The 27779-nt window shown below is 42.6% G+C and overlaps 1 protein-coding gene across 2 annotated transcripts; it reads right to left on the reverse strand.

Annotated features, from left to right (window-relative positions):
• Window positions 1–909: 909 nt before the first annotated feature.
• On the reverse strand, window positions 910–27724 carry EMC3 (ER membrane protein complex subunit 3). 2 transcript variants are annotated; one of them, XM_087431484.1, is made up of 8 exons: window positions 27387–27724; window positions 19427–19484; window positions 18995–19088; window positions 17135–17239; window positions 16097–16178; window positions 14213–14292; window positions 13322–13404; window positions 910–1004 (listed from the first exon to the last, which is right to left on the reverse strand). In XM_087431484.1, the coding sequence occupies exons 1-8, from the start codon at window positions 27539–27541 to the stop codon at window positions 1002–1004; spliced, it is 660 nt and encodes a 219-aa protein (XP_087287610.1). In that variant the 5' UTR covers window positions 27542–27724; the 3' UTR covers window positions 910–1001. The 2 variants fall into 2 exon arrangements, with proteins under 2 accessions (XP_087287610.1, XP_087287609.1); XM_087431483.1 differs by lacking the exon at window positions 910–1004 and adding an exon at window positions 8417–8650 and having other exon boundaries at window positions 27387–27723.
• Between the last annotated feature and the right edge of the window lie 55 nt (window positions 27725–27779).

The raw sequence follows: 27779 nt of genomic DNA on the forward strand, positions 1-27779 counted from the left end.
AAGCCGCCTTTGGAGATGTCGAGATTCCCACAGCAGGCTCAGAGCTGGCCTGGTTCCCTTCCTCAGTTTCCCCTGAGGAGGGCAGATGTGTGTGCTAGGACCACCCCATTCGCGCCCCCGCAAAGGCTCACTGGCCTGACAGCGCCCAACCCCCCAGGTCCCCACAGCATCTGGCTGCTCCCTGGCTGCCCTCTTCCGAGCCAGGAGCCCCAGTTCCACTGTGTTTCCAAACCACTGGTCGGGGTTTGGAGATTCCAGACAAAGGCAAGAGAGATCATGGCCCCTTTGGCCAGAGGCCAAGATGACAGCTGATCCTGTGGAAAGAGGAGACTGGCTGGGGTGGAGGGGAATGTAAGCTGGGAACAGGGGGTGCCAGGCATAGGTGGGGGGTACCCTGGCTCCAAAAGGGGCTCCCAGTATTATCCTGGAGACTCTGGGACAGCAGGGAAGGGGATGATTCCAAGTATATGGGGATGGTCAATAGCTCCGTTTACCAAGCACTCAGACTGCCAGGAGCTATGCTACCGTACAGGCATTATTTCCTTTTAAGTCCTCACAACAACCCTACATATTATTATGCTCTCCATTTTACAGCTGGCAAGCTGAAGCTCAGAGAGCTTAAGTAATTTGTTCAAAGTCACACAGCAAATAAAAGGCCAAGCTATAAGTCTGACTTTAGAGCCAGCGCTCTTAATAGTGATGACACCATCCTGTCCCTCTGGAAGAACCTCAGAGAGAGAAGGGGAGATGAAAACCCCAGGCCTGCCAGGTGGCCCCTGCTGTGTTAGGAGTTTGAGTCTAAGAAAATAGGCCTCCAATTTGGATCTCTATTGAAGGGACTTCAAACCAACAGGGTTGGGAGCTCCCACCCTAAAGTACCTTGGAAACTCCCAAGGAAAGGGAGAGGGAAGGAAAAGGCAAAGGTGATGTGGCTGGTGATGACGAAGTCTCCTCCTTAGACAAGGCCCCGGACAGCTGGCTGGCATTTTCCTTCTGGCTGGTCACTGTGGCAGGCACGAGCGAAGAGACAAAGGGTGAAACAGGTGGGAGACCGTGCAGCCTGGCGCACCCTCTCTGTGCTGTGCCAGACATCCTGGCCTCCGAGGGCACGGCGAGTCCCACTCTTTCCCCACACTAGCCACGTTAGGCCTCAGGGGTCCTGGAGTCTTAACTCATTCTTTCTCCGAGTGTCGCCTCCCCAGACACCAGCTGGCTGAACCTCATCTCTTTAAGAAGATATATCTTTACAGACTTTAAAATCAGCCGTTCCCCATTCCATCCCCTCTTACTGCCAATGCCTCTCCACTCTTCCTGGCATTTCTGGCTATTTCTTCAGTTTTTATATCTGTTTTTTAAGCATCAGACTTACACTGCTAATGTTGATTATGTTTTCAGTTTTAGATTTTACCTATTGACTACTACTAAGGAATATGAAGATTTAACTCATATCACGTTCCACATTTCTTGTCCTGCTTTTGTTTATATCATTATTCTGTACTTACAATACTAGAATCGTGAACAATTGTTCAAGCTGATTCAAGAAGTGTACTGTGATTATAATGCCATTGCTAGACGCTCTGTTTTACCTGGGGTAAGTATTGCTTGGTTTTTTATTTGCTTACTTTTCTATGCATCTATCACTAATTTATTCTCCTTAATCTTTCCTTGAAGTGAAAAACAATCTGAAGATTTGATTTCCCATCCAGATAACAACACTTCAAAAAAGACTCATGGAATTCTACAGAACAAACACGTGGTTTCTCCAACAAAGAAATGGCTTTAAAAAAAGGCAGGGGAGGAGAAACTGTTATAAAAGAGACTTAAGAGACACAGCAATCAAATGCCATGTGGGGGCCTCATTGAGATCCTCATTCAAACAAACCAACCGTACATTTTAAGATAATTGGGGAAATTTGAACGTGGATTGAGCCTTAGAAAATACTGAAGAATGTCTAGGGGCCAGCCTGGTGGTGTAGCAGTTAAGTTCGCGCGCTGCTTCAGCGACCCGGGGTTCACACGTTTGGATTCTGGGTGCAGACCTACACACTGCTCATCAAGGCATGCTGTGGCGGTGTCCCATATACAAAACAGAGGAAGATGGGCACAGATGTTAGCTCAGGGACAATCTTCCTCAAGCAAAAAAAAAAAACAAGAGGAAGATTGGCAACAGATGTTATCTCAGGGCTGATTTTCCTCACCAGAAAGAAAAAAAAAAAGAATGTCTAATTAGGTGAGATATTGGCATTGTGAGTTATGTTTAAAAAATTCCTTATCTGTTAGAGGTACTTATTAAAATATTTATGTGTAAAATGATATTGTATCTGGGATTTACTTTTATTTTATTATTATTATTTTTTAATAATTTTATTTATTTATTTATTTTTTCCCCCAAAGCCCCAGTAGATAGTTGTATGTCATAGCTGCACATCCTTCTAGTTGCTGTGTATGGGACGCGGCCTCAGCATGGCTGGAGAAGCGGTGCGTCGGTGCGCGCCCGGGATCCGAACCCAGGCCGCCAGCAGTGGAGCACGCGCACTTAACCGCTAAGCCACGGAGCCGGCCCTGGGATTTACTTTTAAAACATTCCAGAAAAAAAGTGAGTTTGGAAGATACATGAAAGATTGGCAAAATATTGACAATTATTAAAGCAGGGTGATAGCTACATGATTATACTATTCTCTCCACTCTCGCATATATTTGAAATTTTCCATAATAAAAAATTAAAAATGAAAAAGAAATTCACAAAGAAATAGGAGAAAGGAAAAGGTTGCATAGGGCTGGCTGTGCATTGTGTGAGCTAACTGCAGGAATAAAATGTTTTATTTATTGGGTACTAGCCCACCTTGGAGGGGCACAGACACAGAACCCAGGTTTCTTTCTTTCTTTCTTTTTTTTTTGTGAGGAAGATCAGCCCTGAGCTAACATCTATGCCAATCCTCCTCTTTTTGCTGAGGAAGACTGGCTGTGAGCTAATATCTGCGCCGATCTTCCTCCGCTTTATGTGGGACACCGCCACAGCATGGCCTGACAAGTGGTGCGTCGGTGCGTGCCCAGGATCCGAACCTGGGCCACCAGCAGCGGAGCTCGTGCACTTAACCTCTACGCCACGGGGCCGGCCCCAGAAGCCAGGTTTCTGAACCCCACTGATCTTCCCAGGCTGTCTCCAGTGAGGCAGAGCCAGGACACCTGGAAGGGAGGTGGGACCAAAGAGAGAGCAGGGTCAGCAGGAGGGTTGGCAGCACTGGGGGTTAAAGCACAGGACAGGCTCAGGAACACACTGGCTGACCCGAGAGCCCTCTGCACCCAGTAGTTGCAGGGGTCTCCTCGATGCCCCCCATCTGCAGTCTGGATAGCCTACAAAAGCCTCTCATAGCCATGATCATGAGAGATCTCAATGTCAGCTTCCAAGGGCCTATTGTTCCCTCCCCTCCTTAACAGCTTTAATGATATAATTCACATACACAAAATTCACCTATTTAAGGTGTAGTATTCACTATTTTTTAGTATATTCACAAAGTTGTGCAACTATCACCACATTCAATTTTAGAACATTTTCATTACCCCAAAAAGAAACTTGTACCCATTAGCAATCACTCCACATTCTCCTCCCCTCAACCCCCGGCAACCACTAATCTACCTTCTGTCTCTACGGATTTGCCTATTCTGGACTTTTCATAAAAAATAGGATGGTACATGCAGTCTTTCATGATTAGTTTCTTTCATGTAGTATGCTTCAAGGTTCATCTGTGTCCCAGGTTATATCAGCACCTCATTCTTTCTTATTGCTGAATAATACTCCATTGTATGGATGTAGCCTATTTTACTTATCCATTCATCAGTGGTGGCCATTTGGGTTGCTTCTACTTTGTGGCTATTAGGAATAATGCTGCTATGAACATTCGTGTACAAGTTTTTGTGTGGACAAATGATTTCATTTCTCTTGGGTATATATCCATCTAGGAGTGGAACTGCTGGATCATACGGAAACTTTTTTTTTTTTTCCTGAGGAAGATTCACCCGGAGCTAACATCTGTCGCCAATCCTCCTCTTTTTTGCTTGAGGAAGATTAGCCTTGAGCTAACATCTGCACCAGTATTCCTCTATTTTGTATGTGGGTCACTGCCACAGCATGGCTGACAAGTGGTGTAGGTCCATGCCTGGGAGCCAAACCCGCGAACCCGGGCCACTGAAGCTGAGCGCCACGAACTTAAACACTACACCACCGGGCTGGCCCGTTTAACTTTTGGAGGAAGTGCCAGACTGTTTTCCAAAGTGGCAGCACTGTATTATCTCATTTTCACAGACCGGGAGAGGAGGCCCAGAGAGGGGAGTGTTTTATGCAAAGCACTGAGTTGGTGCAAGAAAGCAGGAGTTAATCGTGCAACTGGCCTCAACTCCACGCCTGCACTCCTCTGACCTGGCTGCCATGTCACTCTCCCCCTAACACCCTAGGCCCACTTTACCCTCCATTCCTCTCCTGCCAGCAGCAATCCCTTCATATCAGCCTCTCCCAAAGGCTCTCTGCTGCCACTCCAGCATCAAGTTTGCCTCCGAGGGATGACTTAAAAGCTCACTGCCATCTGGCTGTGCTGCTGCCTCATCTCATCACATCTTTTTAAGCAGCTTTATTCAGGTATAATTCACATGCCATACCATTCACCCATTTAGTGTCCAACCCAACGCTCATCACGTCTTTTTATTCTCTACACTTGAGGGTCATCCGGGTCTTGTTTCAGTTTCATGAAAACACCAGCACATCTGCTTTTGGGACCCTGCACACATTGTCACCTCTGCCTGCGATAGTCTTTCCTTACATATTTCTCTGGCTCTGAATATATTTCCATCTCAAGATGACACTTGAGCTGGGAAGCGTTCCCTGACGCCCCAGGCTGGCTGGATGGCCTGCAGGACATCCCACAGCCCCCCTCAGACCCCCGTCATGCCCGGGACACAGTAGGCCAGGCTCTTTTTTTTTAAAGATTTTATTTATTTTATTTTTTCCCCCCAAAGCCCCAGCAGATAGTTGCATGTCATAGCTGCACATCCTTCTAGTTGCTGTATGTGGGACTCGGCCTCAGGATGGACGGAGAAGTGGTGCCTCGATGCGCACCCGGGATCCGAACCCGGGCCGCCAGCATTGCAGCGCGCGCACTTAACCACCAAGCCACAGGGCCGGCCCTAGGCCAGGCTCTTAAGGTCTGGGAGTGCAGCTTGTTCATGTGCAGCGTCTGGCAGATGGTCAATAAATGTTTGCTGAGTGAACAGAAAGATCTGAAAATATCTAGCATGGCACTAGGCATATTGCAGAAATCCAGTAAATGTTTGCAGACTTCATTGCCTACTAGACAGGAGCAGTAGCTCCTTTTGGGAACATTCGAGACAGTTTGGGTGATTAAAGGGTAAAATACTTTTTTTTTCTTGCCTGGTACCCATGCCACTTTCTTCTGGCAACGGCACCCCGGTTTTCCTTTAGGGAATCACCCCATCCCACCTTCAGTCCTTGTAGCCTAGCTGGGGCTAAGCAGTTTCTGGAATTTGCATGTAATCCAAATCAGGAAAATTATCCTGATTTTTAACGAAATTTTTCAGAAACGGGTGCCTTCTTTTCACTGGCTTTACTAAGCTGGTGTCTCCATGAGAAGACAGACTGCCTGAGAATAGAAAAAGGCTGACTTGGGCCGGCCCCATGGCTTAGCGGTTAAGTGTGTGCGCTCCGCTGCTGGCGGCCTGGGTCCGGATCCCAGGCGCGCACCGACGCACCACTTCTCTGGCCATGCTGAGGCCGAGTCCCACATACAGCAACTAGAAGGATGTGCAGCTATGACATACAACTATCTACTGGGGCTTTGGGGGAAAAAATAAATAAATAAAATTAAAAAAAAAAAAAAGAAAAAGGCTGACTTGATACAGAAACTGAATCCCAATGACATCACTTGAGGACCTGGATCCAGCTGTACCTGCAGCCAACTGACCATTGGACATTTTAGCTATTGAGCCAATTGTATTCCTTTTTTTAAATTGCTTAAGCCAGGTTGAGTTCAGTTTGTCACTTGCAACTGCAATATTTCGCACAGTTAGTAATCCTCCAGGTCTTTCACATACACATATGGCCATCACATTCCTTATAGACCAAACAGAAGAACCACACTGACTTTTGCCCCTAAGTGCAGGTTTACCTACTCTCCTCAAATCTAAGTCATCACTATTTTTCTGAGTTTTGTTGTGCAGTTGACTGTCAATATTTAGCCTTCCATGCAAGGCACCTTCTATACTATGATCAGTAAGTGGACATTTCAGATGGTCCTAAACGGTTTTGGTGATAAGTTCAGGTTGATGGAAAAGGTAAAATGCTCATTGAGTAGCTTGGCCCAAATTGAACACCAAGAAACACACACGATAAGCATTGCTCCCTGAACTTGTGTGCGGGTTCTGGGAAGAACTTGCTACAACAAACCTGGCTTTTCCCTTTGACTTGTTGGTGCCAAGGACACGTGCATTCACCACCAACACGATGGGTCAGGAAAGTCTCACACACTTCACCCACCCACCTCTGCTACGGGGAAAAAGACAAATTGTGTGTGAGCCAAGAGGCAGACTGAAATGCTGAGGATGCCTTGTAGGAACGAGGGTGACATCACTCAGTCGCCAGTTACTGCTTGCTTTCCAGCCCCACCTGGACCTTTCCGTATATACCACGTGACCCCCACTTCCTGGGGTGCCATGAACTGTGGACATTTTAATCTGTGGGCCTTTGCTGGTTCTGTTCCCTCTGCTTGGGATGCCCTTCCACACTGCAGAACTCTTTTAGGCCCAGGTCAAAGGTTAGCTCTCCCGTGAACCCTTGTTCCTTTAATATTTTGTTTAAGCAGCTATTTAAATATCAGCGTTTCTTACCTTGGGTCTGTGGGTCACTCTGAATAGGCTTTAGAGGGCCTATCAACATCCTGGGTTACCCAGGAAATCTGTGTGTCTGTGCCCATGTGCACTACTCTGGAGGGGAGCGTCAGAGCTTCCACCAGATTCTCAAAGAGGTTCTGTGACCCAAAAAAGGGTTCAGAACCACCAATTTCTTATGTGCCTCTCTTATGAGTTCCTTGAGGGCAAGGGTCACACCTTTTCATCTTAGACTCTCCAGCACTGGTCCACAATAGATACTCATAACTGTTGGCAGAAAGCTGTTAAGTGACCCACAGAGGCAACATTTTTATGGGCAAAGAAGAGAAAACAGGGTAGTTTAATTTGTAGAGTTAAGAGTTGTTCTTTTTTTTGTGTGTGAGGAAGATTGTCCCTGAGCTAACATCCATGCCAATCCTCCTCTTTTTGCTGAGGAAGATTGGCCCTGGGCTAACATCTGTGCCCATCTTCCTCTACTTTATATGGGACGCCGCCACAGCGTGGCCTGATCAGTGGTGTGGTACATGCCCAGGATCCGAACCCAGGCTGCCAGCAGCAGGGAGTGCGCACTTAAGCGCTGCGCCACAGGGCCGGCCCCAAGAGATGTTTGTTCTTGATTACAGTGCTCAACATGCACATTACGTTCGCCTCTTGGTACAGAAATGGCACCTTGCCACTTTCCTGGGAGAGTTAATCCAGGCAGAATTATTCCTGTCATATTGACACAGGGTTCCTGACACAACCCTTAGATATGTGTCTGCCAGCAATCACCCTTCTTCTCTTCTTACAGCAATATGTAAACTCTCGCTTATCCAGAATAACTGGGCAATGAGGTCTTTTGTTCAACCAAGTAGCCATATACAGTAGAGCACCATTGATTTGTCACTGGATTTGATCTATTCTGAACTCCACATCAAGGCCTTGCATTGTTTAACCTGTCTTTGATGGTCCCAAAGGCATGTGAGAATCTGGCAGTGCCTCAGGGTCACTGACGTTCACTGGACAGCACTAAGAGCTGCAGAAGGTTTGCTAAGTCTGTCCCGGCCCTGGGTATTGACTCTGAAAAGAGTTTATTTGAATAAGGTTTTGACACATTTGCCCTTTATGTCATTCTGTAGGCTCAAAATGAACAACACAGGGAACTTCACTTTGCTCATCCATAGTTCCAAAACTTTCAGTAATGAAAATGTACTATTTGTATAATGAAAGTTATAAAAATACTAACGAAAAATTAAAAGTAAAGCACAGGGTGCTTGGATCCCAAGAAAACAGTTTACTGTGGTTAGAAGTCAGGCTGACTGTACATAATAATTAGGTATAATTGATAATGCTTTTTCCAAAGACTGAATTTTTGCTGAGTTTTATATATTATCACCAGCTTGACTTCCCCCTCTTTCTCTTTCATTACTAGAGTCACCAGAAGGAAAACTTAAAACATTTTAAAAATAGCTGTTTACAAGTAAGTCACACAGCACACATTCCTCATCCTTCCTCCAGTTTCACACTTGAAGGAGAACCCAGCTCAGAGAAGAACAATCCTCCTTTTTATTCCGAGAGGCTCCAGCTCAAACAACAGTTACAAGGTTAAGCACTACTCCGAGTTCCTGACAGAGACCCTGCTTGGTCTTCAAAAAATAGAGGTCTGTAATTCCTTTTTGAACATGCCCTCAAAGTGGAGGTCTTTGGCCATGAGCTCCTCTTCGACATCATCTAGTGCCCACTGGTGATCCGTTAGCTCCAAAGCTTCCCACTCTGTCTGCAAAGGAAGGGGACACCAGGGCTGTTACCAAGAACAGTGCTGACCTTCAGTGAGCACCCACTCTGGGCCAGGAGCTGGGCTAAGCTATTCACATGCAGAAGCTCATTCGATCCTAAGAGGTAGGTGCTGCTATCCACCCTGTCCACCCCACCCCAACTTACAGACAAGGAGACTAAAGCTAAGAAAGGTAAAATACTTTGTTCAAGGTCACGAGAGCTAGGAAATAATTACATTTCTCAAACAGTCTATCAATGCTGACTACTCTTGCCTTTAGTGGGTTTTAAAAAAATACTTTATGAAATTCAATATTCAATACAAATGCTAGCTCATGGCTGTGGGGTTTTTTAAACTTTTTTTTTTTTTTTTTTTATTGATTTATTTTTTTTCCCGCAAAGCCCCAGTAGATAGTTGTATGTCATAGCTGCACATCCTTCTAGTTGCTGTATGTGGGACACAGCTTCACCATGGCCGGAGAAGCGGTGCATTGGTGCGCGCCCGGGATCCGAACCCGGGCCGCCAGCAGCGGAGCGCGTGCACTTAACCGCTAAGGCATGGGGCCGGCCCTGTGGGGTTTTTGAAAATATAATTCACATGCCATAAAATTCACCTTTTAATAGGTACAATTTAGTGGTTTTTAGTTTATTCACAAAGATGTGCAACCATCACCACCATCTAATTCCAGAACACTTTGATCACCACAAAAATAAACTCCATATCAAAGAGGAGACACTCCCCATTATCTCCCTCCCCCAATTCCTGGCAACTACTTCTTTTCTTTCTGTATCTTTGAATTCATCTATTCTGGACATGTTCGGCCTTTTGTTACTGGTTTCTTTCACTTAGCATGTTTTCAAGGCTCCTCCCTGTTGTAGCATGATTTATACTTCATCCCTTTTTATAGCTGAATAATATTCCATTTTATACATTTAATTGTCCATACACTATACAAATATTCCAAAATGTTCCATTTTGTTTATCTCTTCATCAGATGATGGACATTTGGATTGTTTCTGTTTTTTGACTACTATGAATAGTGCTCTGAACATTCTTGTATTAAGTTTTTGTGTGGACATGTTTTCAATTCTCTTGGGTATTTGCCTAGGAGTGAAAATGCTGGGTCATATGGTAACTACGTTTAACTTTTTGAGGAAAGGCTAAAAATTGCTTTCCAAAGTGGCTGCACCATTACCAGCATGGATGAGGGTTCCAATTTCTCCACATCCTTGTCAACACTTGTTATCATCCACCTTTTTTAGTATAACCATTTGAGTGGGTATGAAGTAGCATCTCATTGTGGTTTTGATTTGCATGTCCCTGATGGCTACTGATGTTGAGCATCTCTTCATGAGCTTATAGGGTATCTGTGTATCTTCTTTGGAGAAATGTTTATTCAAAACCTTTGCCCATGGGCCGGCCCTGTGGCTTAGCGGTTAAGTGCGCACGCTCCGCTGCTGGGGGCCCGGGTTCGGATCCCAGGCGTGCACTGACGCACCGCCTCTCCCGCCATGCTGAGGCCGTATCCCACATACAGCAACTAGAAGGATGGCAGCTATGACATACAACTATCTACTGGGGCTTTGGGGGGAAAATAAATAAATAAATAAAATTATTAAAAAAAACAAAACAAAACAAAAACCTTTGCCCATTCTTTAACGGAGTTGTCCTTTTACTGTTGAGTTCTGTATTCTGAATACTAGACCCTTATCAGATACATGATTTGCAAACATTTTCTCAGATTCTGTGGGTTGTCTTTTCACTTTCTTGATAGTGTCCTTCGAAGTATGAAAGTTTTCGTCTTGACAAAGTCCCATTTATCTATTTTTCCTTTTGTTGCCTGTACTTCTAACGCCATATCTAAAAGTCATTGCCTAATCCAAGGTCACAATCATTTAGACCTATGTTTTCTTCTAAGAGTTTTATAGTTTTAGTTCTTATTTTAGGTCTTTGACCTATTTAAAAGTTTTTATTTTTTAAAAAAATGTTTACTTTTTTACTATGGTAAGATATATATATATAACATAAAAATTTGCCACTTTTAACCACTGTAAGTATACAATTCAGTGGCATTAATTACACTCACAATGTTGTAAATCATCACCACTATCTATTTCCAAAATTTTTCATCCTCTGAAACAGAAACTCTGTACCCAGTAAGCAATACGACTATTCTTTCCCCCATTGAATTGTCTTGGCACTTCTGTCGAAAGTCAACTGATCTTCAAGTATGGGTTTATTTCCGAGCTTTCAATTCTATTCTACTGATCTATATGTCTGTCCTTATGCCAGTCCCACATAATCTTGATTACTGTAGCTCTGAAGAAGGTTTTAAAATCAGGAAGTGTGAGTCCTTCAACTTTGTTCTTATTCAACATTATTTGGGCTATTCTGGGTCCCTTGCATTTTCATCCACGAACTTCAGAATCAGCTTGTCAATTTCTGCAAGAAAGGTAGGGTGGAATTTTGATAAGGATTGTGTTGAATCCGTAGATCAATTTTGGGAGTATTGCCATCTTCACAATATTAAGTCTTCTAATTCATGAACATGGATGTCTTTCCATTTATTCAAGTCTTCTTTAATTTCTTTCAGCAACGTTTCGTAACTTTCAGTGTACAAGTCTTGTATTTCTTTTGTTAAATTTATTCCTAAATATTTTATTATTTTTGATACGATTGTAAATGAAATTGTTAATTTCATTTTCAGATTCTTTATTATCAATATGTAAAAATATAATTGATTTTTGTATATTGACCTTGTATCCTAAAACCTTGCTGAACTTGTTTTATCAGCTCTAATAGTTTTTTTTTGTGGATTCCTTAGGATATTCTCTATGTAAGGCCATGTTATCTGCAAACAGAGATAGTTTTACTTCTTCCTTTCTAATCTGGATGCCTTTTCTTTCTTTTTCTTGCGTAACTGCCCTGGCTAGAACATCCAGTACAATGTTGAATAGAAGTGGCAAGAGTGGACATCCTGTCTTGTTCCTAATTTTAGGGGAAAAGTTTGTCAGTATGAGTATGATGTTAGCTATGGGTTTTTCCACAGATGCCTTTCATTAAGATGAACAAGTTCCCTTCTATTTCTAGTTTTTATCATGAAAACTTAGTGAGATTTTGCTGTACAAAAATTATAGTGGATTTTATAAATTCCAGAATCGTTTCACGAAAAGGCTCTAAGTACTGATTTTTTTTAATGAAATTTATGTATGATGTCTACACGGTTCAGAAAAGTTCAAAATATTCCAAATGTTGGGGGCCGGCCCCGTGGCTTAGTGGTTAGGTGCATGCGCTCCACTACTGGTGGCCCAGGTTTGGATCCCGGGCGCACACCGACGCACTGCTTGTCCGGCCATGCTGAGGCCGTGTCCCACATACAGCAACTAGAGGGATGTGCAACTATGACATACAACTATCTACTGGGGCTTTGGGGAGAAAAGGGAAAAAAAAAGGAGGAGGATTGGCAACAGATGTTAGCTCAGGGCCGGTCTTCCTCAGCAAAAAGAGGAGGATTGGCATGGATGTTAGCTCAGGGCTGATCTTCCTCACCAAAAAAAAAAAAAAAAAAAATCCAAATGTTTACCTGGTATCTCTGATTGTGTTAACCCAGCCCCTAGCCCCATAAGACATTAACCACAACCCTGCTCAGAACACACTTAACACATTTTCTTCAGCTTACAGGAAACCACAACAAGAGGAAGGAGGAGATGGCTGAGACATATAGTCAAAACAAGTTAAAACCAGGTGAAGACAACATGGCAGTCTGACTTGACCGGACACAGACCCACAGCTCACTGTAATACATTACCATGCTACATAACACACCCACCAGCGCCATGACAGTTTACAACTGCCACGGCAATGGCAGGATATGACTAAATGAGAAGTTGATTTGTGAACCTAGTTCCCACTTCTCCATTCTTTGGCCATTGAATAAAAGCTTGTGCCATTAACCGCTCAGCTTCAGTTTCGTTTCAAATCCGCAGCACCAAACAGGAAGGAACACTCCAAGGAAGGGATGGATTGCGGGTAGGAGACCCACCCGTGGGCCCCTCCCTGGAGCTCCTCTGAACATGGGTTGGAGTCCCACTGGAGTGAGGTGAATCTGGTAACAATTGGACTGTTTTTACAGCTTCATTTACAGTGTGGATTAAATTTGGGTGAGCATTTGAAAACCAGAAAGTACTAAGAATCTCTAATTTACTTAACAGATGATTCTGTCTCAGGAATAAGAGACATGTAAACTAAAATACAGTTTTGCTAAATTTAAATTTAAACGATGGAACCATACATAGTACACCCACTTCAGGGAACCCTTCTTTAAAGTAACTCTCGGGCCGGCCCTATGGCTTGGTGGTTAAGTGCGCGCGCTGCGATGCTGGTGGCCCGGGTTCAGATCCCGGGTGCGCATCGAGGCACCACTTCTCCGTCCATCCTGAGGCCGAGTCCCACATACGGCAACTAGAAGGATGTGCAGCTATGACATACAACTGTCTACTGGGGGCTTTGGGGGGAAAAAATAAAATAAATAAAATCTAAATATATGCTTACAGTTAAGAATTAAAAAAAATAAATAAATAAAATAAATAAATAAATAAATAAATAAATAAATAAAGTAACTCTCTGGTAACGCCTTTTGGAGCTTCAGTGCAGCTGGAAGAGAAGCGAGTGTACCTTGAAAGCCTTGTTGGTGTCTGCGGGCATGGCCATGGCGGCTCCAGTCATCTGCTCCTGCATCATCCGTGACTGGTCAGCAGCTGCAGCACAAGACAGTCCATGAGTGCCAGGGCTCAGCAAGCACACCGCACCCTCGAGGAAGAGCAGTCCTTACACAACACTTACAGATGCTGGCAGGGGATTAGAGAACCACATGACAGCTTCACTGACTGGCCCTGTTACACAGTGGCTATGCGACACCGGGGAAGTCACTTTACCTATTCTGAGAAATGGGGATGATAATAGCAGGAGAAGAAAGATAACTACAGGAAGCACTAAACTTTATTTTAAATTTAAACAACAATAACAACAGCCACCAGTTACTGAGCCACGACTGCATGCTAGGTACTTCACTAAGTGCTTTACATATTCTCCCTCATCCACTCCTAATAACAAATTCTGAAGTTAATTATTAAGGTCCTGTTTTACAGATAAGCCAACAGAGGATTAGACTCGTTAAGTAACGTGCCCAAGGACCCCACCATTAAGCAAGAGAGCCAGGACTGGGACTGGCAGGAACTGCAGCCAATGACCTAACTGATAAACCAGTCTTCTCGCAGCTGCAGGTTCACAGGAGTGCACGGCTGGTGCCGCTCCTCACATGACGGTGTCAGATTTCAGGGAACTAGATATTGTCCACGCGATTGCCAAGGAGAATTCAGAACTGCAGTCTGACCCTGGAATTTTAAGACTCTTGGAATACTTCAGAAATTTAAGAACAAGTTTAAGGAATGAAGCATTGTATTTGATTATGCTAACAAATAGCACAGCCTATATGATTTTTCTGGCACTGTCATGAATGGTTCATCCATTGAAGTATTTGCTTATTAAACCTGATGTGCTTCTTACCATTATCTTGGCCAAGAATCAAAGAGTAAATGCTCCGAAGCCCAAAGACATTGAGGAAGTACCAGGATGCAGAACTCACCCTAGCAAAGCAAAAGTGAGACAACATAAGTAGTTATTTCAGAATTAATGTAGTTCACGCTTTTCTACCACCCATTGTTCAGAGTACGTAAAGAAATCACCTGGGGTAGGCTGTATTCATCCAAAGCACAACCAAAGAAGAAATACAAGTTACGAAAGCAGTCTCACAGTTACAGCTCTCTGCAGGCAAACTCTTACTTACAGCTATACAATAAATTCTTCTGCATTCAGTAGCAGGAACAAAACTCACAACTGGTGTTCTTCATTTTATCAGGGAACATAAGCTTTGTTTAATTTAATTTTCCTTTCTACATGAGTTTTCAAGCCATTTATTGTTTTTAATTATAAAAACAATACACACTTGTTATATATAATAAATGCAAACAACACAGAAGTACATAAAATAAAAATTGAAAGAGGCCTCCTGTCCTGAATCCCATTCTCTAAAGGAAATCACAAGTGTTGGTGAGCTTCATACTGACAATTAAGGATTAGAGATGGCTTTCAGGAAACACGTACATACTGAAGACTGCAGCTATTGGGGAAGCCATTCCAACTTTTGAACTTTATCACGGAAGCTTTCCTTAGCTTAGGTTTCCCATCTTGCCCCCATAAAATAAATATGCTTGCATATAATAAAAACTAAAAGGAGTATGAGAAATGATACAGGGAAGAAATCTACACTTCATTCTAACACTTGGGTTACACAACAGCAGGGGCCTATTCTGGTTACTCCATCGGGTTGCAGGTAGGTAAACGACCTATCTGTACATAATGCTGTAGATCTGTATCTAATAGTCAGCTAGTTGTACACCTGGGTTCTAGTCTCCTTTGTCCACACAAGCATGTCAATCACATACATGCCCAGATGCTGAGAAAAGATAAAAAAGCTTTTCTCCAGCCCGTGCAGTTTTTGTTTAGCCCAAATATGACTGGAAAGTCAAGGTTTAATCAAATCATACTACTCATATGAAGTACAGCTTTTCTCCTCTAGTGGAACTGTGCACAGGCAAGAGTCTCCTTGCCTGGTCTGTCCTGCTCCCCACACAACCAGAGCCTGTTCTGCTCAAACTAAGGAATGAGTCAAGATTCCTGCTGGTGACCACCACTGCCCATTCTCCCCTTCCTCCTCTTGTCTGGCTTCTTTTTCATGCCAGTCTCTGGGAAGCCATAGACAAAACAGTCTGGAGAGACCACATGAAGAAGCACCACTGGGTTCTACATGCTGTAGCAGTGTTCTAAAACTTTTCAGATTTTGGGTTTTATTACTCTGCTATAAAAAATAAAATGGTAAATAAGACATGGGTGCTGGATTTGGACAGACTTTGTGGTTAAATCTCAATTCCTCCACTTACTTCATAGGGTTGCTATGAGGATAAAATAACATATGGAAAACACCTAGCACAGTGACTGGTACAGATGGAAAGGATTAATGTTATTACTTGCAGTAACGTATTTTGGAAAAAATAACACAAACAGCCACTCCCATAAGCTCCAGGGTATTGCTAAAAGGTCTGTCTTGGCCAGAGTTCCTGGCTTTATATTTTAGCTTTTCTGGGGTGGACACATCCATCCTTGCACTCCTAAGCCCCAAGAAGCTAGAGAAAAGAGGCTGACACCTTCTATCCTTTTTCAAGACTCATATAAAAGTCGCCTTAATCCACCTGTGGCATTTTGAGTGGCGTTTCAATGAGAAAAACTCCAAAACCCTATTCCGGTGAAGCATGCAAACTGGAAGTCCTGTTCTTTAAGAGACACTGGTTTTAGATTTTGGTTTGTTTTTATTAAATGAAAGAAAGCCCTTACCAGGATGCATCTAATGTGAGTAGTTCGATTCCTTGCTGTAGCATAGGCTTAAAACGGAGGGTGAGTGGAAATGGGACCTTGGCTGCAAAGAAGAATGAAAAAGTTCACAATCATTCCTAGCTTCTTTACTTTCAGAATAGTTTAAATGTGAACACACACATTCTTTCCCTGAGGAGTTGGGAACTCTGTCCCATACAGAGTTTGGAAAATGATTTCCACAAGGAAATCTGTGTCAATTTCTGAGGAAATAACAGTCAAATGTCACTGTACTATAGAACATGAACAACTCCAGCTTCTCCACTGCTTAAGAAGCAGAGACTCGGGGCCAGCCCGGTGGCGTAGCAGTTAAGTGCACGCTCCGCTGCGGTGGCCCAGGGATCAGATCCCCTGTGCGCACTGACATACTGCTTATCGAGCCATGCTGTGGCGGTGTCCCATATAAAGTGGAGGAAGACAGGCACGGATGTTAGCCCAGGGCCAGTCTTCCTCAGCAAAAAAAAGGAGGATTGGCATGGATGTTAGCTCAGGGCTGATCTTCCTCACAAAAAAAAAAAAAAAAATAGCAGAGACTCAAACTGAAAAGAAGCTTGCACTAATCTGTTAAACCCAAAGTGGAATATATACACACAGAGAACTACATTACTAAAAAACCAAACGGATTCAAACCAAATTCAAGCAACTTATAAACAAATAGACCAACGACTGACCCCAACACCTAGAAAATGAAGTCAAGATAGAAATAGGCTTCCCCACATCCTACTCAACCAGTTTAGTCTTGGATACAAACTAGCAAGCCACTCATTCGAGTACCTATTAGTAGAAAAGCATCCTTCATGAACTTACAATCAGTTTGGGATAAGAGCCATAAAATCATAGCATATTAAATTTGTTTGTTCAAAGAATGCTATCAGTTTCCATTAGAGAACACAGAACCTACGATATTAGTATCTTATAGCGGCACTTGGATTTCTCTGAACAGGGCCATGTGAAAGAATCAGAGATGAAATAAACCTGAAGTCTTCTGGCGCTGTAACTTACTTGTGACAAAGCCTGAAAATGTCATGTTGATCCATCCACCAATAAGAATCATAGGGAGGACATTTGTTACATTGCCTTTCATCATGTCTGTGAGCATAGTGGGATCTAAAAACATAAGAGAACAACATTTTACCACTGTCGGCACGGACTTCCTCCTGATTTTCTGTAAATTTTTAATGCATTTGATAACTAAAGTAATCCAAGTTCAATGTAAAAAATTCGAACGACATAGAAACACAGGATGTAGACAGTTCCTCTGAGCCCACTCTCTAAACACTTTTAACTGTTTGTTGCATATCCTTCCATCCTTATATATGAATAAAAATATACACACATACCTATACATGTATATACATATACATACACACAATAGTTTCTATGTATACACAGTAAAGGGATATTATGCTTGCTATTCTGCTTGTTAATTTAAAACATTACTATACTGTGAATGGTATTTCCACATTGGTATAATGTCTCTCATTATTTTTGATGTCTGCATAGGATTCCACTGTGTGGTCACACTCATCATTTTTGGGTGGACCTACAGATTATTCCCAATTTTTTTTTGCCAATAAACAATGCTGCCAACAACTATCATGTACATAAATCTGCATGTTTATGTAAGTGTTTCTGTAGGAGAAACTAAGAAGAATTTCTGGGGGTTGGCCCCGTGGCTTAGCGGTTAAGTGCACGCGCTCCGCTACTGGTGGCCCCGAGTTTGGATCCCGGGCGTGCACCGACACACCGCTCATCCGACCATGCTGAGGCGGCGTCCCACATACAACAACTAGAAGGATGTGCAACTATGACATACACCTATCTACTGGGGCTTTGGGGAGAAAAAGGAGGAGGACTGGCAATAGATGTTAGCTCAGGGCCGGTCTTCCTCAGCAAAAAGAGGAGGATTGGCATGGATGTTAGCTCAGGGCTGATCTTCCTCACAAAAAAAAAAAAAAATTTCTGGGTCAAGGGGTTCGAATGTTTAAAATTGACAGATACTGTCAGACTGTCTTTTGACAACAGTGCAACAGCCTAACTTCCCATGACCTCCACAGTAGTGGCTTTGGTCAAACTTGTCCATCTTTGCCAGTTTACTGGGCTAAAAAGGACATCTTGTTTAATTTGCATTCCATGGATTTTAGTGAAGTCAAGTATCTTTTCATATATTTATTGGTCTTTTGTTTCTTGTAAGTTTTCTAAAAGACTTATTAAAATCAATTCCAGTACCTTCTGTCTGGGTTTAAAACAGCTGCTTCTCTCACCTAGAGAAATGGGTACTACAATGAGGACAGTCAACACAGAATAAAAAACTATTTTGTGTTATTTAAAGGTGCTGTATTTTTCACACAACTGGGATCAGTGAAAGTAAGCAATCTGTTAAGAGCAAAACGTGTAGGGTGGGCCAAGCAACGATGTCTGACAAGAAAATGGCTGGTCTGGGTAGGAAGTAGTGAGAGCTCCTCCTCATTCAGGCAGAAACTGGGGGCCATCTGTCAGGAACGGGATCCAGGTACTCAGTGGGAGCTGGGACTGGAATGCTTTTACAACCGTGTGCCACAGAGCCTTGGGTCCTGAGGAACAGCAAAGGGGAGAGACCCAAGGACAATGGCTCTAGCCTCCCCAACCCCTCAGCCAAGGGCTCTTTTTCTAAATATACTTTCTACACTGGGGTCCCCAGAAGATTTATTTGAAAAAGAGAACTTCACTTCCATAGATCCCTGTACTAGAGGATCTCTAAGATCCCTTAGGTTGCTATCTTCTACAATTTAACACTTAAATAAAACGACATCCTCCCTGCCCTCCTTTCCCCAACTCATGTTAAAAATCTTCCTTAAAGATGAGAGGAGGGAATAAACATACCAGTCATAGGAGAAGGAGGCACTACCTTTCTTTTAGTTTTTTTGAAAAATCCATCCTCTGGGTTGTTGAAGTAATATTTTCGTGTCAAGAAAGACTAGTAGAAAAAAAGAGCTTTTTAAGTCATAAAACTGTGACATAGCAAATTGTCAAATTATTTCTCAGAGGCTTAGTCAGAAGGCCCTTGGAATATGCTGTTACACTCAGAGCTGGCAGCCTACTTGGCAGCCAACCTGACACTTTAGCTGAGTCACATTTAAAAACAATTTCCTAAGAAGGATGAAGTCACAATGACAGCAAACACCACCAGGCCACAGCTTCATTACTGACTTGCCAGCCTTCAGCTTTCCCCAAAGAGTCCCCTTATAAAACAGTCAGATATCTACTGCCCTCAACAGTGAATTGTGGAGCTCTTAATAACAGATAAATGAGTACCTGTTTGGGAATGTATTTTCCATTTTCCCTGAGGACTCTGCTTCGAATTAGGACTTGACTGAAAAATACAACCAAGACAATGAGATTTTTAAAAGCGAAACATTTTCTTCTAAGAAAATGAGAGAATAAAGTAGAAGACCTATTTAAACACAAGAGAGGGCTTATCTGGCAACGGTCCTGTGCGGAAACTGTTCACACAACACTAATATCTTTAAAACCAACATAATATATTTAACCCAACAATCAGGTTTCCAAAAAAGCATTTTTCTGAAATGACTGTGTTTCTGCACATCAAAGATTTCTGAGGAAGGCACGTTTGGCATGTTACACTCAGCTTTTTCTTACTTTATAATGAGCTAAGAAGGAACTTTCTCTGTGAAAAGAGTAGCAGCTGATGTTACTCAGAAGATTTGGGGGCAGGAGGAGGGAGGAAAGGTGAGGATAAGGAAGGAACTGTTTAAACTCCATAGAAAAACGAGTACAGGACTTGACAGGGTTGTTATCCGACAGACAACAAATAGAAATTCCACGCAGGATGGAGTTAGCAAGCTCTCAATAAACACTTAATGAATTAATAAATGAAATTATTTGGTGATATTTGAACATAACTGATCATTAAAGATAATAGAGTGCAATACAACAAACCGCTGGTATTAAGATACAAAGACCCAACAGAATAGAGATCAAATTTTTTCTAGGTTTTAAAAAGTTGTTTTAATGGGGGGAAAAAAAGCCCTTAAGTTAACAGAAATCCTTCTTGAAAAGAAAAGAAAACAATAACCCAGACAGAAATGAACACAGGAAAACTGTTCTTGGTATTCTCTCTACTCCTCAGCACAAACCACCTGCTCTAAGCAATCAGTTCACACCCTCTGGGTCCCGTGTCATCTGATGCATATTCTAGCTTCTCCATACCTTGGAATGCTCTAGTGCCCCTCTCCTTCACCAATTCTACCCCACAGGCCTTAACACTTTCTTCCAGCCCCACTTTCTCCATGAAACTCTTCCTGATGCCTGGCACCCTCATGGAATTCTCTCTGGTTTTCCTCCTCTTGACCTCGTTATACTGTATGGTTGACTGCTCTATACACAGGCCTACAGAGGTGACATGTCATATGTTCTGTTCCCTGGGAGCTAGTTTAAAACTACTCAAAGTGTGGCCTACGTACCAGTGCTGGTCTGTAATGAGATAAGTACAGACATTAAGAATAAGGGTTCAGAAACTTTTACAGTAACGTGACATTGTCACAACATCCAAATATGTGATCAAAATATTTTACAAAAGCATGAATATGTGATAGATTGAAAATTAAAAAACCAAAAAACTAGTCCTTCACCACTGACAGTTTAAGCAGCACTGGGTCTAGAACAATGGGGAAAAATTTAAGCTCTGGAGTTGGAGAGATTGGTTCAAATACTGGCTCTGCCACTTATTAGCTATGTGATCTTGTGCAAGTCATTTAAATTCCCTACACCTCCATTCATATTCTGTACAATAACATTTATTCTCATTGAATAAATACTTCTTGAGCTTCTGAATGCCAGGTACTGTGTTAAGTGATACGAAAACAGTGATCAAAACGGAAATATCTCATGAAGGTTAAAGTCTAGTGGAGGAGAAAGACATTAATCAAATAACCACAGGAATAAATGTGAAATTCACCTCTTATGTCCTAGGAAGGAGAGATGGATGGTATGATGGGAGCGTATAACATGGGCATTTGACCGAGTCTGTTGACCAAGTCAACATCTCAGAGAAAGCTTTGCTGAGGATGTATCATTAAGTTGGAATCTTAAGGATGAGTAGAGATTACTCACATGGCAATTTGCTGGAGGGAAGGGCATGGGCAAAAGCTCTATGGCAGGAAGAAGCACTGTGTCTCTGAAGACCTGAGAAAAGTAATATGGCTGGAAGAAGAAGAGCTATGGAAAATGTGGTGAAAACGAGGCTTGAGAGGTGTAAACGGCCAGACTCTACAGGGCCATGTGGGTTCCATTGTATTTTTTTTTTAATTGTGGTAAAAGACACATAACATAGAATTTACCATCTTAACCATATTTAAGTGCACAGTTCAGTTGTATTAAGTATATTCACCTGGCTGTGAAACAGATCTCCAGAACTTTTCATCTTACAAATCTGAAACTCTATAACCATTGAACAATAACTCTCCTTTTCCCCCCCTCTCCCAGCCCCTGGTAACCACCATTCTGTTTTCTGTTTCTATGAATTTGACTACTTTAGATACCTCACATAAGTGGAATCATAGTTATTATCTTTTTGTGTCTGGTTTATTTCACTTAGTATGTCCTTAAGGTTCATCTATGTTGTAGTATGTGACAGGACTTCCTTCCCTTTTAAGGGTTCCACTGTATTTTAATCTTTAGCTTAACAGCAAAAGGGGAAGGAAAGGGAAACCCTATTGGTGGGAATGTAAATTGGTGCAGCCATTACAGAAAACAGTATGAAAGTTCCTCAAAAAATTAAAAATAGAACTACGATATGATTCAGCAATCCCACTTCTGGGTATACATCTGCAGGAAATGAAATCAGTATCTCAAAGAGGTGTCTGTACTGCCACGCTCATTGCAGCATTCTTCACAATAGCCAAAATACGGAAACAACCTAAGCACCCATCAATAGAGGAGTGGATAAAGATGACGTGGTATATATATACAATGGAATATTATTCAGCCATGAGGAAGAAGGAAATCCTGCCACTTGTAACAACATGGATGACTCTAGAGGACATTATGCTAAGTGAAATGCGCCAGACACAAAAGGACAAATATTGTAGGATTCCACTTACATGAGGTCCCTAGAGTAGTCAAATTCATAGAGACGGAAAGTAGAATGGTGGTTACCAGGGGCTGCAGGGAGAAGGGAACGAATGGGGAGTTACTATTTAATAGGTTCAGAGTTTCTATTTGGGATGATGAAAATATTGCAGAAGTGGATGTTGGTAATGGTTGCAAAACAGTGTGAATGTACTTATACCACTGAATTGTACACTTAAAGACAGTTAAAATGTTAAATTTTATGTTATGCATATTCTACCACAACTAAAAAAAACAGCAAAAGGGAAATATTGAAAGATTTTAAGCTAAGTTCTTCATATATATTATCTCATTTAAAGTAATTACCACTGTAGCTGGCACATCCTAAGCACTACATTAATGGTATCTGTTATTTTCCTTTTTGTATGTTTTATCACTTGGACCAAAACTCACTGAGAGCAAGGTCTTGACCTTGTCTTATTTTGTACCCTACAGCATACAGCACAGGGCAGGGCACACGGTGGGTCATCAATAAAAACTTGTTCACCGTAGATAATTTGGGACTTCTACAGGCACTGCAATCAACAGAAATTCAGCTAGATCTCCTATATTTACATTGCTGAGTAATTTTGTAGACCTGGGGTTGAGAATCATGACCTTGAGGCATTTCAACCATGAACCAAGGCAAGCTTAAACTATCCTGTATATTCCAAACACTTAGTTTCTTCAACTGAGATCCCCTGATGTATTCTCTGAGGTCTGCAAATTCTACACAAAATTTTTAATTTTGCATTTTCATTTCCATTAATACTTTTTAGGTCCTTGTACTGGTTATAAAGATAAAGCTTCTCTTTTGCGGTGGTAATTTGCAACTGAAAGACATTTTCTTAAAATATAACTTCAGTTTTTTTTGTTTTTTTTTTAAAGATTTTATTTATTTATTTTTCCCCCCAAAGCCCCAGTAGATAGTTGTGTGTCACAGCTGCACATCCTTCTAGTTGCTGTATGTGGGACGCGGCCTCAGCATGGCCGGAGAAGCAGCGCGTCGGTGCGAGCCCGGGATCCGAACCCGGGTCGCCAGCAGTGGAGCGCGCTCACTTAACCACCAAGCCACGGGGCCGGCCCATAACTTTAGTTTTTAAAGTCAGTATTTCTCAAACTAGAGTTCCATATTCTTAAAGATCTGTGTTTGTTTTTTTCTTTCCAGAGACTCAGTATATTCTTCAAGCTTGAGAACCACTTTTTACATACGTTCTATCCCCAAATACGGTTTAATATATTTTATTTACATATTCTCCAGTTTGGGTTTAATACATTTTAGAAAAATTTTAGTAAGTTTTGAGTAAAAGCTTAATCATTTATGAAACCAAATGTCCCATTTTGTGATCATTCAGGCTAATGGAAACTTACACTGTCCAGTCAGCCCTTCATATCCACAGGTTTCGCACCTGCAGACTCAACCAACCTCGGACCAAAAGGCCTACGATGGGGAGCCGGACCCGTGGCTTAGTGGTTAAGTGTGCGTGCTCCACTACTGGCGGCCCGGGTTCGGATCCCGGGCGTGCACCTACGCACTGCTTCTCCGGCCATGCTGAGGCCGCGTCCCACAAACAGCAACTAGAAGGATGTGCAACTATGACATACAACTATCTACTGGGGCTTTGGGCAGAAAAAGGAGGAGGATTGGCAATAGATGTTAGCTCAGAGCTGGTCTTCCTCAGCAAAAAGAGGAGGATTGGCATGGATGTTAGCTCAGGGCTCATCTTCCTCACAGGAAAAAAAAAAAAAAAAGGCCTACGATGGTTGTGTCTGTACTGAACACGGACAGACTTTTTTCCTTGTCATTATTCCCTAAACAATATAGTACAACAACTATTTACATAGCATTTACATTATATTAGGTATTATAAGTAATCTAGAGATGATTTAAAGTATATGGGATGATGTGCGCAGGTTATATGCAAATACTAAGCCGTTTTATACAAGGGACTTGAGCATCCTTGGATTTTGGTATCTGCGGTGGGGTGTGTGTGTGTATGTGTCCTGGAACCAATCCTCTGCAGATATCGAGGGAAGACTGTATTTAGAGGAATGTCGTGCAACTGAAAAACATTTTTTGCCTTGGACTTTGGCCAGTTCAGAATCATGAGTTCAGCATTCCACCCAAGTTCAAAAGATGACCTGGTGGGGCACAGTCACACCATGTCAGAGCTAGCATGATCCAACTACCTCACTTAAGGGATGGAGTAATTATGACCAGAGACGTTGAGTTTTCTCTAAAGCAGTGGTTCTCCATGGTGGTGGTACCGCCCTCTAGGGGGCCTTAAGGAAATCTGTGGAACTTTCTTGATTGTCAAAATGATGGGGTGGAAAGAGCACATAACTGTCATTTGTTAGGGGTAAGGGATGCTAAGGAGCCCTCAATGCTGGAGACAGTCGTGCAATACAAAAAACTGTCCCATGTTTCACACTACTTTTGACTATCTCACCAAATTATTTTTAACTATCTGAGCCTCAAGCCTAATTCTACTTTTTGTGGGGGAGGGGGTGATGATTTTTTATATAGTCTAAATTTCCAGGTATGCAACCACTGAGTAAATATTGGGAAAACTGCACTTTGTTTTGTTCAGAACTTTATCAAGAGTAGTTCACTATTTAGAAAAATTACATCCAAGACAGCACTGCCTTCTGTGATATCTAAGCAGCTAACATATTGTATCAGCTTACAATTGAACCTGTCCCAACTATGGCGATTTTATAGCTACGTGCATGCACCTGACTTCTGCATTACACCTTCTAGGACCTTTGTGCACAAGGACTTACGAAATATAAATTAAATTATTTTCCTTTCATTTCTCCTGATGGTTACAACTAGAGCATTAAGTTGCTTTTTCTTTTCTTAATGTTCTTGTATGTAGATTGCATGAACTGTGAATTCCATTCTGGGTTAGAAAAGGGAGCTTTGGGCCGGCCCCGTGGCTTGGTGGTTAAGTGCGCGCGCTCCACTGCTGGCGACCCGGGTTCGGATCCCGGGCTCGCACCGACGCGCTGCTTCTCCGGCCATGCTGAGGCCACGTCCCACATACAGCAACTAGAAGGATGTGCAACTGTGACATACAACTATCTACTGGGGCTTTGGGGGGAAAAAATAAATAAATAAAATCTTTAAAAAAAAAAGAAAAGGGAGCTTTGGGTTTGATATCATTCAGAACCACCACTCTGAAATTACAGAGAGAACCAGGAGCAGAAAATTGTGGCAGAGAATCTATGACAGCAGGAATCCTGGTAAAAAGAATTGAACTTGGGAGTGAGACTGATCTGGGTTCAAGTATGGGCACAATATTTTACTATTTTGGTTATTCTGGGAAGGCTACTTAACTTCTCCAGGCTTCCTTTTCTTCAACTGTAAAAATGGGTTCAGGATTATCTCATATTATTGTCAAGATAAAATGAAAACAATTTATTGATGTCAATAAAAAAAAAATGCTGAATGTCTGACCTCTTTCCACTTTGCATCTTTCTATTGCCTTCCCTTCTGTGGTGAACTGACTTTTTTTTGTTTGTTTGTTTGAGCTAACATCCATGCCAATCCTCTATGTTTTTTTTTTTTTTGCTGGGGAAGACTGGCCCTGAGCTAACATCTATTGCCAATCCACCTCCTTTTTTTCCCTTTTTCTCCCCAAAGCCCCAGTAGATAGTTGTACTTCATAGTTGCACATCCTCCTAGTTGCTATATGTGGGACGCCGCCTCAGCATGGCCAGACAAGCAGTGAGTCGGTGCGCGCCCAGGATCGGAACCCAGGCCACCAGCAGCAGAGCGAGAGCACTTAACCACTAAGCCATGGGGCCGGCCCCCTTAACTGACTTCTTAAGGTTATCTCCAGGAGGTTGGCTCTGATCAGTTCTAAAACTGACGTCACAGAGAAATAATTGAAGTGGCCGCTGTGGTATAGTAGAAAGAGATCCAGACTTGGGAACCAGAAGACTTGGCTTCAAGTCCTGAATGTCACCACGTGTGACCACAGAACTTAAGTCCCAGTTTCTATAAAATGGGACAACAGCATCTACCTCATAGAGTTGCTCTGAATTTTAACTAAGTTAATGAATATAAGTGCTTACTATAATGCCTGGCATAGAATAAGTGCTTAATAAATGTTGGTTTATTATTATTATTCTCAGCATAATTGAGAAGCACAATTGGAAACGATAAAGCAGTGCTTCCCAAACTTCAGTCATTCTTATTCCATGGTTATGATTGTTGTCTTATTTGCCTAGTACCTGAACTATTAAAAACTTGGTATTTCTTATATTTCACCTTTTTCTGCTTATATAAGCATAAAAGAAACCTTTAAGTTACCAGCCAATGGAAAACCACTATTATTTGCCACAAAGAGAAAAGTAACTGTTATAATAAATACAATAAACACAAAACAACATTATTAAATTTTAGCTGGACACTGCTGCCTGTGGAAAGTTCTGAACCTGAGACTTGATCTTTCTTAAAATGGGAGATTAATAAGTGACAGGGAAGTGTTAAAGACATATTAGCATTTACCTGAGATGGTCTTCGAAAATAATCAGAACGATTGACTGAAAAATGTTTTCTATTTTAATATGGCAGAGGCACAGGTCCGGATGCCACCTAAAATCATCTCAAATTACCTCTCTCCATAGATAAATACTGTAATGAAGCACATGAGGAAGAAGCTGCCTCCACTGCAGGAGGGAAACTGATCGTTAACAACTCCTCACATCTCTGTGGTAGTTTTACCTTTGCAAAGCACTTGGTTACTTAGTGTCTCAGCTGACCACCATAGTAGTTTGGTAAAACGAGTATAATCACACCTACTTTATCTATAGTTCACTGATAAGCCCACCGAAGGTTGGCGACTAGCCCAACAATGTTAACAGCAACATTTTTTTGAGCACTGACTATGTCACAAGCCCTGGGCTAAAGGCACATACAGACATTATCTAACATTTAATCCCCTCGCTAGCTCTATGAGGCATGTCCTGTCATCAACCTCCTTTTACAGATGACGAAAGTAAAACACAGAGGTAACTCGGCCAAGATCACCCAGCCCGTGGGGGCGCGATGTGAACCCGGGCAAATTTACATAACCCCTGCACTTTCTTGCCCAAGGACACGGGGCAGTGAGGTCGCCAGAGAGGGGAGGGCGCTGACCTGTCGGAGACTTGTTCCTGGGTGAGCTTCTTGTCGCTCTGAAGCAGGATGGACACGTAGTGGCGGATCATGCCCACGAAAAAGGTGATGATAACGATGGGCAGGACCACCCAGAGGCGGATGTTGGAGTCGAGCAGCAGCTCGGGCCCTGCCATCTTCACAGAGCGCCGCCTCCCGGCCAGGTGGAGCCGGGTTTCTCTTCCGGGAGCCGGTGCTTCTCTTCGAGTTCGCCTCTGGACCTTCTCACACCTCTCAGCCTGGCTGGCCCTGCACCCCAAAGCCGCCTAGGCCCTGGCGCACTGCGGCCAGCCGGGCCGCCCGGTCGCCCACTTCCGGCGCGGAAGGTTGACGTCGCGCCGCGCCTCAGCTACGTCAGCGTGGCGTCGCGCCGGG

The sequence above is a fragment of the Ceratotherium simum genome, chromosome 5 (assembly GCF_057802395.1).
Source record: "Ceratotherium simum simum isolate JZ-2026a chromosome 5, ASM5780239v1, whole genome shotgun sequence".
Lineage (NCBI taxonomy): Eukaryota > Metazoa > Chordata > Mammalia > Perissodactyla > Rhinocerotidae > Ceratotherium > Ceratotherium simum.